We start from the raw sequence: 18850 nt of genomic DNA, 5'->3' as shown, positions 1-18850 counted from the left end.
ATAAAACTGATTTTTGTATATTGCTCTTATATCCTGTGATTTTACTATTTCCTTTATAATTTTTTGAATAAAATATTTTTCATTATCACATTAAGTGGTAGACATCAGGTCCTGCATTATTTCACTTCCCTTTCATAAGGGAAAGAACTTTCTCTTCCATAAAAGCAAAACCAAGAAAAAGGCCAATATTTTACTCAGCTTTTTAGAAATCATCTGCTTCAGAACAACAGTCCTGAGTAAATTGTTAATAAACAAAGTTCTTATAGTCCACTATTTGTGCTATAGCAAGTTTAAAATTATCATCCAGCAAACAAACTTATTTCATATTTTTGAAACCAGTAGGAAGAGCGTCTGCCTCCCTCTCTCTTTTAAAATCCCTGTGGCATGAGTCTGCTTAGGATACGGGGTGGCCAAACATAGTCCACCACCTGTTTTTGTAGATAAAGTCTGATGGAAGCACAGACACGCTCACTTGTTCATATTGTCCATGGCTTACTGTGCGTTACAGCAACAGAGCTGCATGGCTGTGACAGAGGCTGTGTGTCCTGCAAAGTCTGACATATTTGCTCTCTCGTCCTTTATGGACAGTTTGCCAAACCTGCTCTCAGAATGCTGGGCAAATATGGTAAAAGTTAACTTCTCCCAACATTAATTAAGGAGAATATTCTAATATATAGGACATTCTCTCCCTAAATACTCTTTTCTTTTTGTCTCTATCACTTAAAGGTTTTCAATTTTTTTTCCTCAAAAATTTCCAGGCTTATATGAAAATACAGACTAGAAAAAGCACTGAATTCTAAAATAGATTAAGTTTTAAAGATAAATTATCTAGATATTGTTCAGAATAATACAGCATATATCTGAGTGTCAAATGAAGGGTTAAATGAAGCTTATATTGAAATATTTTAACTTACACAAGGATCTGTTATAGAGAGTGCAACAACTACACTACAAATATCTTATCAAGGACATAAAGCAGAGAAATTCAGGAATTTTTAAACGGTAAAGTACTCAAGGAAGTCTAAATCCTTCATTTTAAAGATTTAAAGCCTGGCTGTTCAAAGAAATATGTTAGACATACCATGTAAAACTAGACTGGAAGAAATAAACAGAACTGTGTTAGACATAAACAGTAACTCTGGATGACACACAGGAATGCTCTAATTCCCATCTAGTATATTTAAGTGAAATTCTTAAGGTCTGACCCATTAAACATTTTAAATTAATGTAAAGGCCTAGGTGAAAAAAAACAAGCATATATGGACGACAAGAAAGAAAAAGTAAAGTCAAACAGAAAAACACATATGGGTATAAAAGGAGCTACAAGAGATTAAAATATACACTTTTCAAATTAACTACCCACTTCTTTACTGCCAACAGTAGCAACAAATAAGGCAAACCCTTATCTAGCCTAATATGCTTACCAATAGTGTCAATTCCAACACTGATATCCTATTTTAAATATCAGCGGCATATATATGCAGGCAGCACTTTCCTCTTGAACACTTACTATAAAAGAGTAACATAACGAATTTTATACAACTCTGTGTCTCTCAAGCTACACTATCCAACAGAACTTTCTGAGATGACAGCAACGTTGTCCATCTGCACCTTCCAGTACAGTAGCCATTAGCCACCTGTGCTACCAAGCACTTGAAACGTGGCTAGTGTGAACGAGCAAATGCATTTTAAATTTTAATAATTTAGATTTACATGGGTACATGTGGCTAATGGCTACCACACTGGACGGTGCAGGTCTAACGTCTTATAAAGTTAACTTCACAGACTGCCATTGCCTTTCAGGAAAAGAAACAATTTCCTTTGACTAAATATGAATTTACTAACCTTCCAATTTAAAAGCATGATATCACTTTTGTTTATACAGTAATATATAAGTCCTCTGTCTTCAGTAATCTAATCAGGTTTCCTTCTATTATCCAGATTAAAAACATACGATTCTTTTTTTTTTTAATCAGATATTAAATACAGTATTACTTTGAACCTGTCATCTGTACAAGATTTTAAAAATAGGGTTATAATGGTATAAAAACTGCTTCACCTGAAACACCATCAAAATATTTTACTTCTCTTATAAAAATTAGATGAAAACATAAAGAATTTGTAAGTGTTGGTGAAGAGAAGGAAGAGGAAAGCCAGTGCAGGTGGCGTCAATGGAAACTGAGAGAAGACAGCACATCGAAACAGGGGGTGACCACCAGGTCAAACACTGAATATGCAAAATACAACGAGATTTAGAAAAAAGCTAGTCCATTAGCTATAGGTCCCTGATTCCTTGTGCAAAACTCTGGGAGCCATATGTATTTCAGAATTCAGAAACACAGTGCACGTGCCATCACAGATATTATGGAACCGCCCACAGCAAGATCTGCTGGCAGGATCTGCTGGTTACACTCTGCCCTCGGTGTTCAACCAAGTAAGTTTTACACACCTCTACTCCCCAATTTACACCTCTGGCCCAGACCTCTACACTCAGCTACCAGCTCCACTGTATGTCTCACAGATACTTTGAAGTCAACATTCATTTATTCAGCAAATATTCGTTGAGTTACTGCATATCAAGCGCTGTTTCAGGTGCTGAATATAAACCTGCTTGAAATGCTTATCCCCTAAACATGTTCTCCAGCTCCAGGGTTCCCTACCTAAAAAAATGGTGCTTCCATCTACCCTATCATCCAAGCCAGGAACCCAAAGTCACCCTTGACAACTTTCTTCCTACCTGCACTTCCCATCGATCACTAAGTCCTTCCAAATTTACCTTCTAAATCTCTCTCCAATCTATTCGCCTCATTCTCTCTCTCCACTGCTGTCACCCCTAGACTAAGCCAGTGGTTCTTAACTGAAGGTTTTGCCCCCCAAAAGACATTTGAAAATATCTGGAAACATTCATAGTTGTCACAACTTGTGGGGGTTGGTGCTACTAGCATCTAATGGGTAGAGGTCAGGGATGCTGCCTATCCTACAGCACACAGGACAGTCTTGCACATCAAAGATTATCCAGCCTAAAATGTCAGTAATGCTGAGGTTGAGAAACCCTGCTTTAAGTACACTGAAGAGTGATGTATACCAATGATTTTATTTTTGTATTTATGATAGTTCTTCTTGAAAAAGTTACCACAATTTACAATAATTTTTAATGTAATAAAATTCTATTTTGATCTAATTCTATTATAGTGAAATACCTATTTATAAGTGAAGAAAGTAAACACTTACTTGTGCATGTTCTCCGCTCCTATTATGATCATGATACAGTAGGAAATTCCACTTTGTACCAGAAAATGTAAGGCATACCTATAAAAAGTGACAGCATTGTTAGAAGAAAGACGCTCATTCACAAACATCAAGTTAAAACACTTTAGGATAAAAAGTGCTTATGTATAACACAGAACTTCCCCAGGTGAAAAAATAAGGAATCAAACCTCTAAAGCCTAAAATTCTGTGAACACTCTGGAGAGGGTGTCCCATACCTCAAGCCCCAGAAGAGCTGGAAAAAATAAAACAAAACCCCATAAAGCCACACTCAGGCCCCGGAATTCCATGTCTCCTAGCTATATGCAAGCACTGTGCGGTTATGTGGCTTGAAGATTACAGCTTTTTCCATAATTTAAGGCACAGTAATGAAAAGGAGTAATAAATCTGGATTTCAGAATACTCCTGACAGAACACCAATTATTTGTTTACCCAAACTAAGTTCTCCAATATTGGCTTTACACTCTGTGTTTACCTTTTCAAGTATTACTCAACAAAAAGTACTAAATATTAGAATTAACTAAAAAGCAGGTACACCCAAATCTATTTATTCTGAAAACGTGATGGCTCAAGTCAAATAAGCTTCCTTGTACAAATCTAGTCAATCCTTAATTTGCAGTAATCTACCTACAGAACATTTTGCTAACATGACACAGTATTTTCTAATGTTCTAATGTAGAAATCCACCATTAATGACAGAACTAATTTATCCATTCATTTCACAAAATTCAGGCAAAACAAGATTAGGATCTCCGGTTTTAAAATCAAACCAAACTATGCCTAAGATTATGCATACACGTGCACGCACACACACACTCTTTCAATTTTCTTTCCCCTTTGATGGCACAAATAATATATGAAAAAATTTTCAAATCACTGTACACAATTTAAAGTATTAATAAGGATCTTAACCTATGATTAAAATTATTTTTAACCTAATCATTATGGAATAACAGGCATCTCCAATGTGGAAAAGCTACTTAAATTTTTGAACAAATTTTTCCATAGAGATATTATAAATAAGAAGTAGGCTCCAAGGCAGGCCCATATAAGAAACTTATTTTACCCATTGCACAGAGTATGTTGGTCAGTCTGTCTCTCCCTCTACCTCACACACACACACACACGAAAACAATGTTGGAAAATGCTGAAGAGGACTGCTAGATACTTGTAAGGCTTTATTAATGGAGAGTAGAACTCATTAAAGATACTTGTCTTAAACAAAAACAATTTTTGAGGACTCTTGGGGAAATATTTTTCCTTTTCTATGATTAAATTTCCTTGGAACACAGGGATATATGACAACTTTAGAAGCTAAGAGTTGTCTTTCTCCAACAGTGCCATGGTTCCTTATGTCACCTTAAGATGCCCACTCCCCTGGCATCACCGTTCAGACAACGTGCTTGGTAATCTTTTGTGGGGTAATATAACACTTTGCCAGCCTCCTGTTGTACAAGCCTTTGTTACTGTGATAATATAAGGTTGTCCGTTCAGAGCTGATCTGTAGTCACCTCTGTCTCATTGATCTCCATGACAAGCATCAAGTTGCTCTTCTACTCATTTTCAGCACCGGTGATTTTCTTCATAATTTCCCATTCGCAGCTACTCCACTTGCCCTCATTAGTAAAATGAGCATAAAAAATACATAGTAGCCACTTAATGTTTTTCAGGATTAAGAGATAAGACATGAAAAGTGTTGACTGCATTATCTGGCACACAGTAAGCACTCAATTATTAAGTATTCTTGGTAAAGTAAAAATTCAAGATAGATGGTATCTTAAAAGTCTATTACAATCCAACCTTCATCATTTTAGAGTTGAGGAACTATATCCTAAGGTCATAAATCTAGTGAGTACCCTGACAGACATTAAGACTTTCTGGGCAATTTATCCACTGGCTGATTCTTCAAGGGGTGGGGTGGAGTGGAACCCCATGGACCATGTACCATCCTCTTTCAAGCTGCCTAAGCACTTTGAAAACAAAACAATCCTTTATCCCAAACTTCAGTTTGTTTTTAGATACCACATTTTACTTATTTTGAGTTTCAAATCACACTAAAGGCAGGCATAAAATTTATTTTTAGCAAAAAAGAACACAAGTCTAAAAAGGTTGAGAAGTATCTCTTTGACTGTTCAACCGATCTTTCCTGAATGTCTACTTTCTGAAAGGCACTGTACTGGACCCTGGGGATAGAGTCCACGGACACAGTCTCTGTCCTCAAAGAGCTTCCAGTCTGGAGAGAAAGACACACAAATCAACAGATTACTTTAATACTGTATGATAAACACTAAAAAAAGAGATGAGATAAACAAAAATTTCTAATCTGGACCACCAAGTGGATGACGGAAATGACGGACGATAATGATGATAATGGTCTTGATCCTGAGTAACTTGCCAGGCTTACAAGCAGCTGGTATTGTGCTAAGCTCCTAACTGTAGTATTACATCCTTTGGTCCCCACAATAATCATTGGTTCCATTTTACAGGTGGAAAAAGTGAAGCTAAGAAGGGTTGAATAATATGTCCAAAGTCACACAGTTACCAGGCCAAGACACCCAGGGTGGAATCCAGGTCTGTCTGACTTCAGAGGCTAAGCTCTATTCCATTACCCTGTACTCTTATCAAAGACAGTTAAATAAATAATTAAAAGTGTAAGCAAATTCTCAATTAAAAGAAATCTGGAGATGATAGTTTAAAAAAAAACAAAGCTGAGACCAAATAGAAGCAGGTAAAATAATCAATTATATTTACAGTGCTAATATATATCTTCCAAAAGGGAAGTGGTCAAAATCAGCAGCAGATATGACTGCCTTTAAGCCTAAAAACAAAGTGCTAAAAATGCAAATTGAAAGGATACTCTTCTTCCCCACTCATTCCAACGAGAAAAGAGTTATTTTACACCTGGTACAGAGGCACAAACAATCTTGCTTCTCAAAGAAAAAAATATCAAGTGTCTCCTTCAAGAAAAGAATAGAGAATTCTATTTAAAAAAAAACCTTGGGCCGGCCCGGTGGCGCAAGCGGTTAAGTGCGCGCGCTCTGCTGCAGAGGCCTGGGGTTCGCCGGTTTGGATCCCAGGCATGCACCGACGCACCGCTTCTCAAGCCATGCTGTGGCGGTGTCCCATATAAAGTAGAGTAAGATGGGCACGGATGTTAGCCCAGGGCCAGTCTTCCTCAGCAAAAAGAGGAGGATTAGCAGATATTAGCTCAGGGCCGATCTTCCTCACAAAAATAAATAAATAAATAAAAGTCCTGGTCATCACATGTGATTTGAAACACTTAGGACTACTTGACATTAAGGTCAGGTTCCTCACAACACTGTGTTATAAAGCATCTGAGAAGTCTTCACAGCAAGAAAACACCTCCTCAACCAAGACCTCGAAGGAAAGAGCCACATGTGCTCCACATCCCACAACCCCAGGAGGTCCTACTCACGTTTCAATCCTCTGTTTACAGACCACAGTGTAAGTGGTGTAGTGGAGTCGGCCACTGTGAATTACAAGCCTTCCCCAGCCCCTCCTTAAAATAGGCTACCCAAATACACTCTGAATACTGAAGTATTTATAAGTGAAATGTGTAGACTGGGATATGCATGAAAATACTCCAGAAAAATAAGCTGGGGAGGGGCCAGCCCGGTGGCACAAGAGGTTAAGTGCACGTGCTCTGCTGCGGCGGCCCGGGGTTCGGCGGTTCTGATCCCGGGCGCGCACGGACGCACGGCTTGTTAAGCCGTGCTGTGGCGACATCCCATCTAAAGTGGAGGAAGATGGGCACGGATGCTAGCCCACGGCCAGTCTTCCTCAGCCAATAAAGAAGAGGATTGGCAGATGTTAGCTCAGGGCCGATCTTCCTCACAAAAAAATAAATAAACAAAAATAAGCTGGGGAAAGGATCAAGTAAGCACGATAGAATTTTAATAATTGTTGAAGCTGGGTAATGGGTATATGAGGGTTCATTATATTATTCTCTGTACTTCTGTATTTGAAAAGTTCCGTAATAAAGTTTTAAATACATATATATACCCCCATGGCATGATTCACAAGAAGTTTAAATAGTTCATCTGAGAAATCTCAGAACACTTTGATGATATAAATTTGATGTTACCAAGGAAGAAGCAAGACCATATTTGGACCCTATTGAAGAGATCCTATTTAAATCTCAAGCCTACACACATACCCACCACCAGCAGTGCCCTCAGAGGGCTGGTCACACAGCAACATGGTAGAGACTGAAGAAATTATCCCTGATTGGTTTTCCCTGAGTTTCTAGGAAACATTTTCAATTGACAGAGGCAAAAATTAGATTAAGAAATACCAGTATATTCCAACCCTCATAAGAACCAAAAACAACATCCTAGAACAAACACAGAGGCATTATCAAAGACCCACAGACTCCACCCGCCACAACAGAAACTACCAAACCACAGATTAAGTAAGTGCATTTTCATCCTCTCAGGGAATTTTCATCCCAAACAAGAGTCTGCACAAGAGCAAAGCTAGAAAGCCTTTTCTATGAGTGTGTATACAAGATAGCAAATGAGCAAGCAGCAAAAGCTCTCAGTTAAGAAGGAAAATTCAGATGAAATCACGAAGAACCCCTTCCATTGAAAGTGTCTGCTGCTTTGCCAAGACAGTGTGTTCTTCTCCTGATTTCTCTGTCACACAACCACAGTCACCAGTAACAAACAGGAAGGATGGTGTGTGTTTATTCCAAGCTCTTGGGGCAGCCCTGACAATGAAGAAGGCAGCTAAGTGAAGGAAACACATACACACAGAGCATCTGAAGGGTCATAAATTAAAGCTTTCCTTCATAAATAATTCTTCTCCACCAAAAACAAACAAAAACCTCTTTTTGCTAATGGTAGAATCTAAAAAATCGTAATAGAGTTCTATCAGTGGGCTTTACCAGACTCCTAGAAGCACTTGCACAGAAATAAAAAACTATTTTAAATGGTTTATTTGTCTTGGCATAAAAAATTTGCAAAGTAGGTGAAAAGAACTACTTGTAACAGAATAAAATGTCTTTCTGTCTTTTTTCTCCATCTGTCATTTTTCATAAATTCTAAATAGCAAATTCCCCTCTGAGCCCAAACCGAAGAGACAGAGTACATTCTCCAATTCTTTATTTTTTCTATTAAAAATAAAAATTAAAAAGTTGGCATATATATGTATACATATAAAACTTTATAAGTAAATATAAGAACAAAACCCCACATAATGTATCTTTCCACAAATTCAATTCACAAAGATATCCAAAGCCTTCATTTAAATATGATCAAAATAATTACTTACCATCCAAAGCAAAAAAGTGCAAGATAAAGGCCCAAAAGGGTGGCAACAACATGTCTTATCAAAGAGCTAGTTTTGCTTGAATGTAGGTAAGTTCGAAACCAAATGGCTGCTAGCAAGGCAAAAAGTTGGCACACTACAAAGTTGACCTGTAAAGAAAAATTAAAATTTCATATTAGCAACACAGACTTGAATTTTTCATTTGACAGCACATTTAAATTCTCAGGACAAAAAGACCAAGGTTATACAAAATTACAATCACCCAGTTTACAAAAGAAACAAAAACAAAAATCAAGGGCCTTCCCAGGGATGATAGCCTCAAGTTCAAAGTGATGGGCTGATGCATACTAGAGGGTCAGGTGGCGTCCAGCTGGCGAGAGGCCTGAGGGGCACCTGGAAGAATCTGGAAGACACAGGAGTGCAGACATAGAAATGGAAAGCACACTATGGTGTGAGGGACAGAGAAACTTGTTTAAATGATGTGGTGGCCCTATAACTGGTAGAAAAGAAGACCTCCAAGTTTCTTCAAAAATCTTCTGGGTCAAGATCAAGATCCCGCAGGTCTCGCGGAATGCACCCTCTTCCATTTGGAGTTCCGTAGCCATCTCTGGCAGGGGTGTCAGCTGGTCTAAAACCACCACTTGTGAAACAGTGACAGCCAAATGTCTCAGCTCTGGGGGATCTCCAGGATGGGTTCGGGGGACAAATGGATGAACGACAACAGAAAGGAACCTTCAGAAAGCCACGAGGGAAAACATTCACTCCCAGGCCACAATGTCAATTATTAAGTTTCCTCCTAACTCACTAGGAACTATACTGCTCTTAACTTGGGGAATGAACTACATGCTGGTAATACTGCTGCTGCTCTTTTCTCCCCCTAACTTTTCTTTTGCCCTGGCAAAATGATCAAGTAAAAGGCTAAGAATACGAATCTCTTACAGTATTTAAGGACTCGAGAAAATCTCCATTTCTCTTATGAAATATATTCTCATGGAAGGTTAAGGAAAATATGTCTTAAAAATCTATAAATAAAAGGAAAAAACCCACTTGACATTAAGAACTTTCAAAAAACACATAACAACAAAAAAAATCACTGCTTCAGGCTCCTCAATTATGGACAATCACACTACCTACATGTAGATACTACAGAGATCCACAGAGACATCTCTGCCTAAAGACACAGACAACTATGTGCTTTTCTTGCATTACAGGAAGAAGAACAGTTGAACATTGTTGCACATTGTCTAACAGACCATTGTTCTTTGAAACAGTTAGACTCCATACCAACAAACTGTCATTCCAACAGGTTCTAAGCACTTTTTTCCTCCTAAAGGATTCTAACAACGTGTTTTTTAACTAAGCAAAAAGTAAATACATGAGAAAAATGAATATTCTTGATATTAATAACCATCTACAAAGCTTCTTACATTTTCAAGACTTTCTTTCAAATCTCTCTTAATTCAACAAAAATTTATAGAGCATCTACTATGGGCAAAGCATAGGAAATCAGAAAAAGCGTTAAGTCCCAGTGCTGGTCCTTGGTGACTTTAGAACCTAATGAGAAAAGCAAACACGTGCACAAGGAACTTCAACTCACTTATTAAAGTGTCTGTTTGAAGGTTATATAGAAAGGGCTTTAAGAACACCACAAAGGAAAGAGCACGAAGGGGTGAATGCCACAAAGTAGGTGACATGAGAGTTCCTAATCACAGCTGATCTCTACAACCATCTGAGGAGCTTCTCTCTCCCTCTCCCTCCCTCTCTCTCTTTTCATTTTTGTATATTTATATAATATAAAACAAAGTGTGATTATTATAGAAGCATTCTAGGACCAATGACACATGGAATTTTATAATATCTTTGTAAACATCCATTTCAACACTGTCATCTTACAGATAAAGAACATCAGACCAGGCCTCAATCCAGACACTAAATCTAAAACTTTATGGGTCGGCCCAAAAGACCATATTAAAAAAAATAAATAAACAGGTCCTGATAATCCTCAAAGAGTGAGAACTACTGTGTTGAAAAATAAGGGAAAAGCATTTTAAGTAGGAAAAAAAAAGATACGCAGGTAGCACTGAGGCATGAAAATGCAACAGAGCACAGTGTGGGCAGGGAATGGTGGGAGATGAGGTCACAGGGGGCGTTCATAAAGTGAGGGGCTTTGTATGTCATGCTCAGGCATTCACAGTTGAGCCCACAAGGGATGAAAAACCACTGAAGATTTTTAAAGTAAGAAAGCGATGTGATCCATCCTCTGCTTCTGCAAAGGAAGGAACAGAATAAGGAGTGTGTAGCAATAGGTTAGGAGGCTGCTGTTTCAGTCTCCTCGAGAAAGGAGGGCCTGAAGTCGCAGGGAGACAGAGAAAACCAATTCAAAGAACACTCAGGCCACAGAATTGCCAGTCACTAGACAAGCAAGCGCACGAGAGAATGGGAAAGGCAACAAGTCACTAATAGATGATGACATGAATCAAGACAGAGCAATGCAGGAGGAAGAGCAGGCTTCAGGGGGAGAAAGAACTCTCCCTCAGGTATGCTCAGCTTGAGAGTGCCCAGGGAACAAGTGCACACTTCAGTGCACACTGAAGATGGTTGGAAGACAGGTCTGGAGCCAGCATGGCAGATGGGACTCTGGGAGTAATGGACATAGCTGAAGAAGAGCTACAGAAAGATGAGAAGCCCTAGGGCAGAATCCTACAGACCTGCAACAGTCACATCCGGGGCCAAGTAACAGCAGCAAGCAGAAGAGTAGACTGTGGGTGGGAAGGGAGAAGGGAGACTCAAGAGGCCGTGGTCATTATCAGATGTCACAGGGCGTGAAGTCCACCTAATCTGGCAACTGCAACTTTACTGGTGAGCTTGGTGAGAGTAATTGAAGAAGAATGTCCAGAAGAGAAAAAGCCACATTTTACAGATGAGGAAATTAAGTCTCAATGTTTAAGTGACCTGTCTAAAATCATACAGCTTAAGAATCATTCACACATCACTAATGGCCAGGATAACTGTGCAGAAGATACAAAAACGCATGGAATCTGGTCCTGCTCTGGAAGAACAAAAGGAGTGAGTCACAGATACAGAACTAGAGTACAGTTACAGAACTAGAGTACAGTTTAAGTGCTAAGGACAGACCTGGGAGAACCCAGAGGAGTGTTCAATTCCCCTGGCCTGCGGGAAGCATCCCAAAGGCACCCTAGTATCTGGGCCTTGTAACTGGACTACAAAAGATAAGAAGGATTTGGATGGTCAGACGGCGAGAACTCTAGGAGGAGGCAGTAGCATCATTCATATCACAAAAAAAATCTGTAGGATATCCAGATGCCTAAGCCCAGACTATTTGTTATTTTATATAGAAAATACTAGAATACATACATACCCAGACATTCAAATAACTGTTTTGAAAGGTCCTAAAGATAAAACATTCCCAAACTGAAACCATATCTTCATCACTCTTTGATGGGTGGGGTAGGGTTGGGGAGGCAAATGAATTCTGAAGAGGGAGAGATAGCAAGAAAGAACTAACACAACTACAGTGTGTGGATACCTACCATGTGCTGGGTACTTTACAGTGATCATCTCCTTTAATCAAGGTGCTATTTTCCCCATTTTACTCAACCAACTCAAGGTCACTTATAACAACAGTAGTACCCCAGACTCAAATCCAAGTCTGACTGATTCTAGGCTGTTCCAGGGCTGCCTCTCTACTTCCAGAGAATGTCTGAGAAGAAACTTGATTGCTACAAGAAGGACTTTTAAAAAGACGCTCTCTGCAAAATACTGCCATCCTATTTAACAAAACATCAACAAATAGCTCCTTCCCATAGCAAGTAAACACAATAAAAAAGATCCTATATGGAGTTCGTGTATATTTACTTTGCCTTGTTACAGGTCAACTCATTATATAAGCTTTCTTCTGAATGGAAAGAAATTTAGACTAAAAAGACTGTATGTTCTTTTTTCAACACTATTTTGTTGAAAATATGCAAATGATCTGATGTGCCTTCAAAGAAACTGCCCCCAGTAATTTGGGAGTGGAGGGGGTGGGAGGACAGACAGGGCACAAGAAAGGGTGAAAGAAGCAAGGATGAAAACTCTTAGCTAATTTAAGACTAACAACACATTTTACACAAAAGAAGCTTTTTTTGAAAAGTTGCACATAAAAGTACTTATAAAAGCAATAGTTGTAGACATACCAGAAAAGACACTTTTGAGGAGCATGTTATCCATGAGGTGGGGAGAGAAGAATTTTCTTCAACACCAAATGACATGGCTCAATTTCACAATTAAGTTAGTGTCTAGACACTCAGGTTGAAAGCCTACTGCTCAGTAATTTATGCCACTCCAAAGTAATAGCAACAAGATTAACTTATTTTTAAGGACATTCAAAGAAATTCTTAATAGTACCCCAAAATAAATTTGTAAAAGCATTTACGGAGGGGCCGGCCCCGTGGCTTAGCGGTTAAGTGCGCGCGCTCTGCTGCTGGCAGCCCAGGTTCGGATCCCGGGTGCGCACTGACGCACCGCTCCTCCGGCCATGCTGAGGCCGCATCCCACATACAGCAACTAGAAGGATGTGCAGCTGTGACATACAACTATCTACTGGGGCTTTGGGGGGAAAAAAAATAAATAAATAAAATCTTTAAAAAAAAAAAAAAGCATTTACGGAGGGAGCAGTCCACAATGGTGACACAGGAGGCTCCTGAACTCACGACCACTTACAAACACACCAAATCTATAGCTACACACAGAGCAATCTGTAACTATGTGAGAGGACGGATGTCATCCATCTATCAAATCATTATGCTGTACACATCAAACTTATATAGTCTTATATGTCAACTACATCTCAATAAAACTGGGGAAAAAGCATTTAGGTAGTTTAAAAAGCTTTTTCAAAAAGAAGATACAGATGTTATGAAAGAAAAGTTTGGTAGATTTTTACCATATAAAGAATTAAAAATTATGTATGGCAAAATGAAAAAAAAAAAAGTCAAAAGACAAATGAAAAGTGGGAGAAAATATCTGCAGAACAAATAACAGAAAAAAAGAGTTATTTACTTAATATATAAAGAACTTTTACATATCCACAAGAAAACTATGAACTACTCAAAACAAAATTAGGCAAAAGGCATAAATATTTACATATGTCAATGTCCAATAACTTCTGAAAAATCTTTCTCAATTGTAAGTAAAGAAGTGCAAATTAAACCAGAAAGCACCAAGCATTTTCCCCCACACTGTTGAGGGAATGAGGAAGCTGGCATTCTGCACTGTTGAGAAACTGTAACTCAGGGCAGCTCTTCAAAGGAAATTTGACAATAGCCATCAAAACTTAAAATGTACTATCCTTTACCAAGAAACCCAACATCTACAACTTGACCCCAGATAAAGTGGCACAAACACACAAGCATACAAGAGGGTTCATTGTAGCACTGTTTAAAACAGACATGAACAGTGACTATCAAGAAGGGACTATTAAATAAATGGGGTATTTCCCATCTATAAAAAATAAGCATTTCCCATCAGCAGGAAAAAAGCTAGATTAGTCAATTAATGTGACCGAGGTAAGGGACTTTCCCTTTGGAAAAACTGAAGTCACACCGTGTTTCATGAGCTCTGTTGCCAACACTGATCCCATTTTTACTGTGTGCCAGGCACTGCTGTGGCAGGTGTGCATATGAGCATGACACAGCCCCATTTGCTGCACTCTTGAATCCATCACCAGGTTCCTGCCAAGGGCACACTTCCCACAGGCAGCTCCCCGCAAATGGGTGTGGTGGGGAAACTCAGGCAGGCCTGTTCCTAGGACACAGCAGACTGGCTCTGCCAACCTTCCTGGACCTGCACCACAGTCCAAGTCTCGCCCTACCCAGCCTGTCCTCTCCAAATCAGTCAGAGCTGCAGAAGGCCAGCTCGTCCACCTTCCTCCAGCTCCCTCCCAGCTTTCCCTCACAGGTATTTCTCAGGCAGACCTCTTGCTCATCTAATTGCTTCTTGGCATTTGCTCATCAGAGGACCCAAACTGACACAAGTGTTCTAAGCGCTTTAACAATTATCTATTGATCCTCACAACAACTCTATGAGTTGAATAAGCTTTATTATCTCCATTTTACACATGAAGAAACCAAGAAACCATCGTACTGCCTTTTACATTAAAAACAAATTCCAAATGGATTACTGGTCCACACTCAACTGTGATGCTTTTCAGTGCTACTCACGCACACCTAGTTCTCCTCTCCTGGGCAGATGCAGGACTGAATCTCCTGACTCCAGGTGGCGACCAGCCACGGCCGGTGAGCTGTTACCAGAAGTGATGTGTGTCATTTCTTCTTAATTACCAGAACAAGAACCTCCAGAGGTGTCTTTCTGTCTGCAATATTCCAGAAATGACAAGCAAAGCCCCCGGCCAACTTGTGATTAGACAAGTGGTAAGAGAGACCTTTGTAGTTTTAAGCCCTTGATATTTGGGGGTGCTTTCTTACCACAGCATAATCTAGTTTATCCTGACTTGATATGGTGATAACTAAAACTATATATGTCCTAGACAAGAATGTAAGAGATTATGTATACTCAGATTTGCTACACAAAAATTAAAAACTTCCATACGACAAAAGAATACTAAAACAATGTTATAAGTAACAATCTGGAAGAAAAAAATACATGTCTAAGAGATACATAACAAAGGGTTAGTATTCAAAATGTATAAAGAGGGCCGGCCCTGTGGCTTAGCGGTTAAGTGCGTGCTCTCTGATGCTGGCGGCCCGGGTTCGGATCCCGGGCGCACACCGGCGCACCGCTTCTCCGGCCACGCTGAGGCTGCGTCCCACATACGGCAACTAGAAGGCTGTGCAACTATGACATACAACTATCTACTGGGGCTTTGGGGGGAAAATAAATAAATAAATCTTTAAAAAAAAAAAAATGTATAAAGAACTCCTAGAAGTCAATAGGAAAAAGACAACAATTAAAAAATGGGAAAAGAAACTAATATACAATTCACAGAAAGAATCTAAAAATTAGAATAAATTTTTAAAATGTGGTTAAAAGAAATGCATAGATCTGTATGTTTTGACATGGAAGATAGCCAAAATATACTATTAAGTGAAAAGTATAAGCTGCAGAACAGAAGAAAAATCCAAACTATTTCTGTATACATTCATTCATTAAACATATATTTATCCGGTACTTATGATGAGCCTACCATGCACCTACAGTGTGCTGGACATTAGCATGGTCTCCATATATCCTATTCATACAGACCACACTTCACTAATTGTAGGTGCTCAACAGACACCAGGTATGCTCCAGGCAACAGGCCACATGCTTTACAGGACGGCCTCACGTAACCCTCATGCCCATACTGTGGGATGGGGCGCCCTTACTCGAGAGCTTGTGCTACTCCCACCTGCTGTTCTGCTTCCATACACACATGCGCAGGAAAACTCAATATCAAACTGTTAGATGTGGCCACCTCTAGGGAAGAGGTAACGGAGAAGGAAGTGGACTTGAAATATTCCAATATTTCCAATGCTACGTGTACAATGAAGCACCCTGTGCAAAGCTCTCTTCCCCATCCTATTCCCTCCATCCCCCTCCACCAAGAGTAATCACTAGCCTTAAGTTGTGTAATACTCTCATGAGTATTTTTATACTTTTACCACCCGCATAATTTACATATTGTATTGCTTTGAATGTTTTAAATTTTATAAAATGGTAAAAGACAAAGTAAGCAGCTGCAATTTTTTTTCACTTAACATTACACTCCTGACATTTATCTGTGTTGATACATTTACTTATCTGCTGCATAGTATTCCATTGTATGAACACCCGGAGTAGGACTTCTGGGTCGAGCATCTTCCCTTAACTAGATATTGCTAAATTGCTCTCCTAAGCAACGTGTACCTAATTTACACTCCCAACAGCAGTGTGAGTTCCACTGCTCCATATTCTTGACAATAGTTTGTACTGTCAGACTTGGAATTTTTGCCAATCTAACGGATGTAAAATGTTACCTCATTATTTTTTTGTTTATATATCCCCTGATTACTAGTGAGGCTGAGTATTTTTCATGTTTATTGGACATTCAGTTTCCTCTTTATATCCTCTGCCCACTTTTCTACTGGGATTTTTTTCTCATTGATTTTTTTAAAGAATTCTTTATATACTTGGAACTGATCTTTTGCAAATAGCTTCTCTTGGTCTATGGCTTGCCTTTTATCTTTATTTATGGTATATTTTCCAATAGAAATGTTCTCTATGGTTTATGTGCTCTTTGGCTTTTGTTTTTCACACTATATATACAACTATATTACATGAATATATGGACACATATCCATCAATATTTCTTGGGTTAGTTTTTTTAAAAAACAAAACAGTTCAAGTGTGGTTATATCATTGAATGAGGGAAACCCAGAATTCTGAATTTTCTGCTTATGCCATTAAAACATTTATCTACGTCTGTTTCCTAAAACCAAATATCTTAGTGCTTCCAGCACTAACATTTTCTGATTCTGTATAATAAGTTTTCTTACATTTCACAAAACCTAAGTTATCCTCATAATATTCATGTGAGATAAACGTTATCTCTGCTCTAAAGGAAACAGCAAGTCTGGAAGATTTGGGACCCAGACCTCTTGGCTCTGTCTTACGCTTTTTCCTTTTAGTTTCAAAGTTGAACCTGATCCTACCACTTTCTCATTTTTACTAACCGTGCCTAGACTTTAACTAACGTGTAGCAATGAAAATCTAAATATGTTATTTACAACTTCACATTCTGTCTCTACAATAGATTGTATTTTTTCTCTTTTTATGCTTTAAATTTCCTCCCTTTTACTGGAACATGAGGAGGGGGTTTCTGGGGTGTTCAAAATGCATATCAAGTTATACACTTCTGGTTGAGCAATTTTCTGAACTATCTGTGCTATCCAATATGATACCACTAGCCACCTGTGGCTATGAGCACTTATATGTGGCTACTCCAAATTGAGATATCAAATACACACCAGACTTCAAAGACAAAGTACCAAAAAAAAAAGTAAAATACCTCATTAATAATTTTTCACTAATATTGAAATAATATTTTGAATCTATTGATTAAATAAAATATATTATGAACAGTAATTTTACCTGTTCCTTTTTACTTTTTTAATGTGTCTACTAGAAAATTTAAAATTACATACATGGCTAGCATTTGTGGCTTACATTATATTTCTACTGAAGAGCATTGGATATATTTCTGATATACTTTATTTTAAAAGTTTAAAATATTTTTCTCCCTCTTATGAAAAAATGTATACTTAAACTGCCACATATGCCATATGACAGTTTGTTATTTACTTCCACATTAGAATTACACATTCTACAATAAGCCAACAATTGACTTACATTCAGAGCAAAAAACTTAAATTTCGAGGCAGCTCAAGATGAGTACAATCCTTAAAAAATTAACAAAAGGGGCTGGCCCCGTGGCTTAGTGGTTAAGTGCGCGCGGTCCGCTGCTGGCGGCCCGGGGTTCGGATCCGGGGCACGCACCGATGCACTGCTTCTCGGGCCATGCTGAGGCCGTGTCCCACACACAGCAACTAGAAGGATGTGCAACTATGACATACAACTATCTACTGGGGCTTTGGGGAAAAAAAGGAGGAGGATTGGCAATAGATGTTAGCTCAGGGCCTATCTTCCTCAGCAAAAAGAGGAGGATTAGCATGGATGTTAGCTCAGGGCTGATCTTCCTCACAAAAAAAAAAAAAAAAATTAACAAAAGTAGCCCAAAAAATCAATTCCTACTTCCATATCTCTATCAATGGAATAAAAAATATGTTCTAATGTTACTTTTCAAATAGTATAAATGGCTTTTGGATAGCATATTTACATTCTTAGCCAGTGACTCCCAATGTGAACAGCCAGTCTTTGGGAGACCACGCATTGGTGGGGGTGGGGGAGTGAGGCACACAGCCTGCGGCCAAGGATCAAAGGGGTTCTCAAGCCCCCACAGATATAACTATCTTTAGCATCATCAGCACAAATCTAGCTGTGAAATAATCCCCGCACAGCTAGTTAGAAATGGATTCTTGGATACCAGCCCCAGAATTTTTATTCCCCTAGTCTGAAATAGGATCTTAAACTCTTTTTTTGTTTGTTTGTTTGTTTTGGTGAGGAAGATCAGTCCTGAGCTACCATCCATTGCCAATCCTCCTCTTTTTGCTGAGGAAGATTGTCCCTGAGCTAACATCTGTGCCCATCCTCCTCTATTTTGTATGTGGGGTGCCGCCACAGCATGGCTTGATGAGCG

At 38.8% G+C, this 18850-nt stretch overlaps 1 protein-coding gene across 2 annotated transcripts in view; it reads right to left on the bottom strand.

Moving 5' to 3' along the window:
* MBOAT2 (membrane bound glycerophospholipid O-acyltransferase 2) overlaps positions 1-18850 on the bottom strand; it is a 128342-nt gene that overhangs the window by 71428 nt on the left and 38064 nt on the right. For both annotated transcript variants that reach the window (XM_087437188.1, XM_087437187.1), the window contains 2 exons: positions 8560-8705; positions 3232-3309 (listed from right to left, as the gene is read on the bottom strand). In XM_087437188.1, coding sequence (XP_087293314.1) covers positions 3232-3309; positions 8560-8705 — 224 coding nt within the window. The remainder of the gene's footprint in view (positions 1-3231; positions 3310-8559; positions 8706-18850) is intronic.

This window comes from Ceratotherium simum, chromosome 11 (genome assembly GCF_057802395.1).
Source record: "Ceratotherium simum simum isolate JZ-2026a chromosome 11, ASM5780239v1, whole genome shotgun sequence".
Classification (NCBI taxonomy): Eukaryota; Metazoa; Chordata; class Mammalia; order Perissodactyla; family Rhinocerotidae; genus Ceratotherium; species Ceratotherium simum.
Note: the sequence above shows the minus strand (reverse complement) of the source record. Positions and strands in the feature narration are given on the sequence as shown.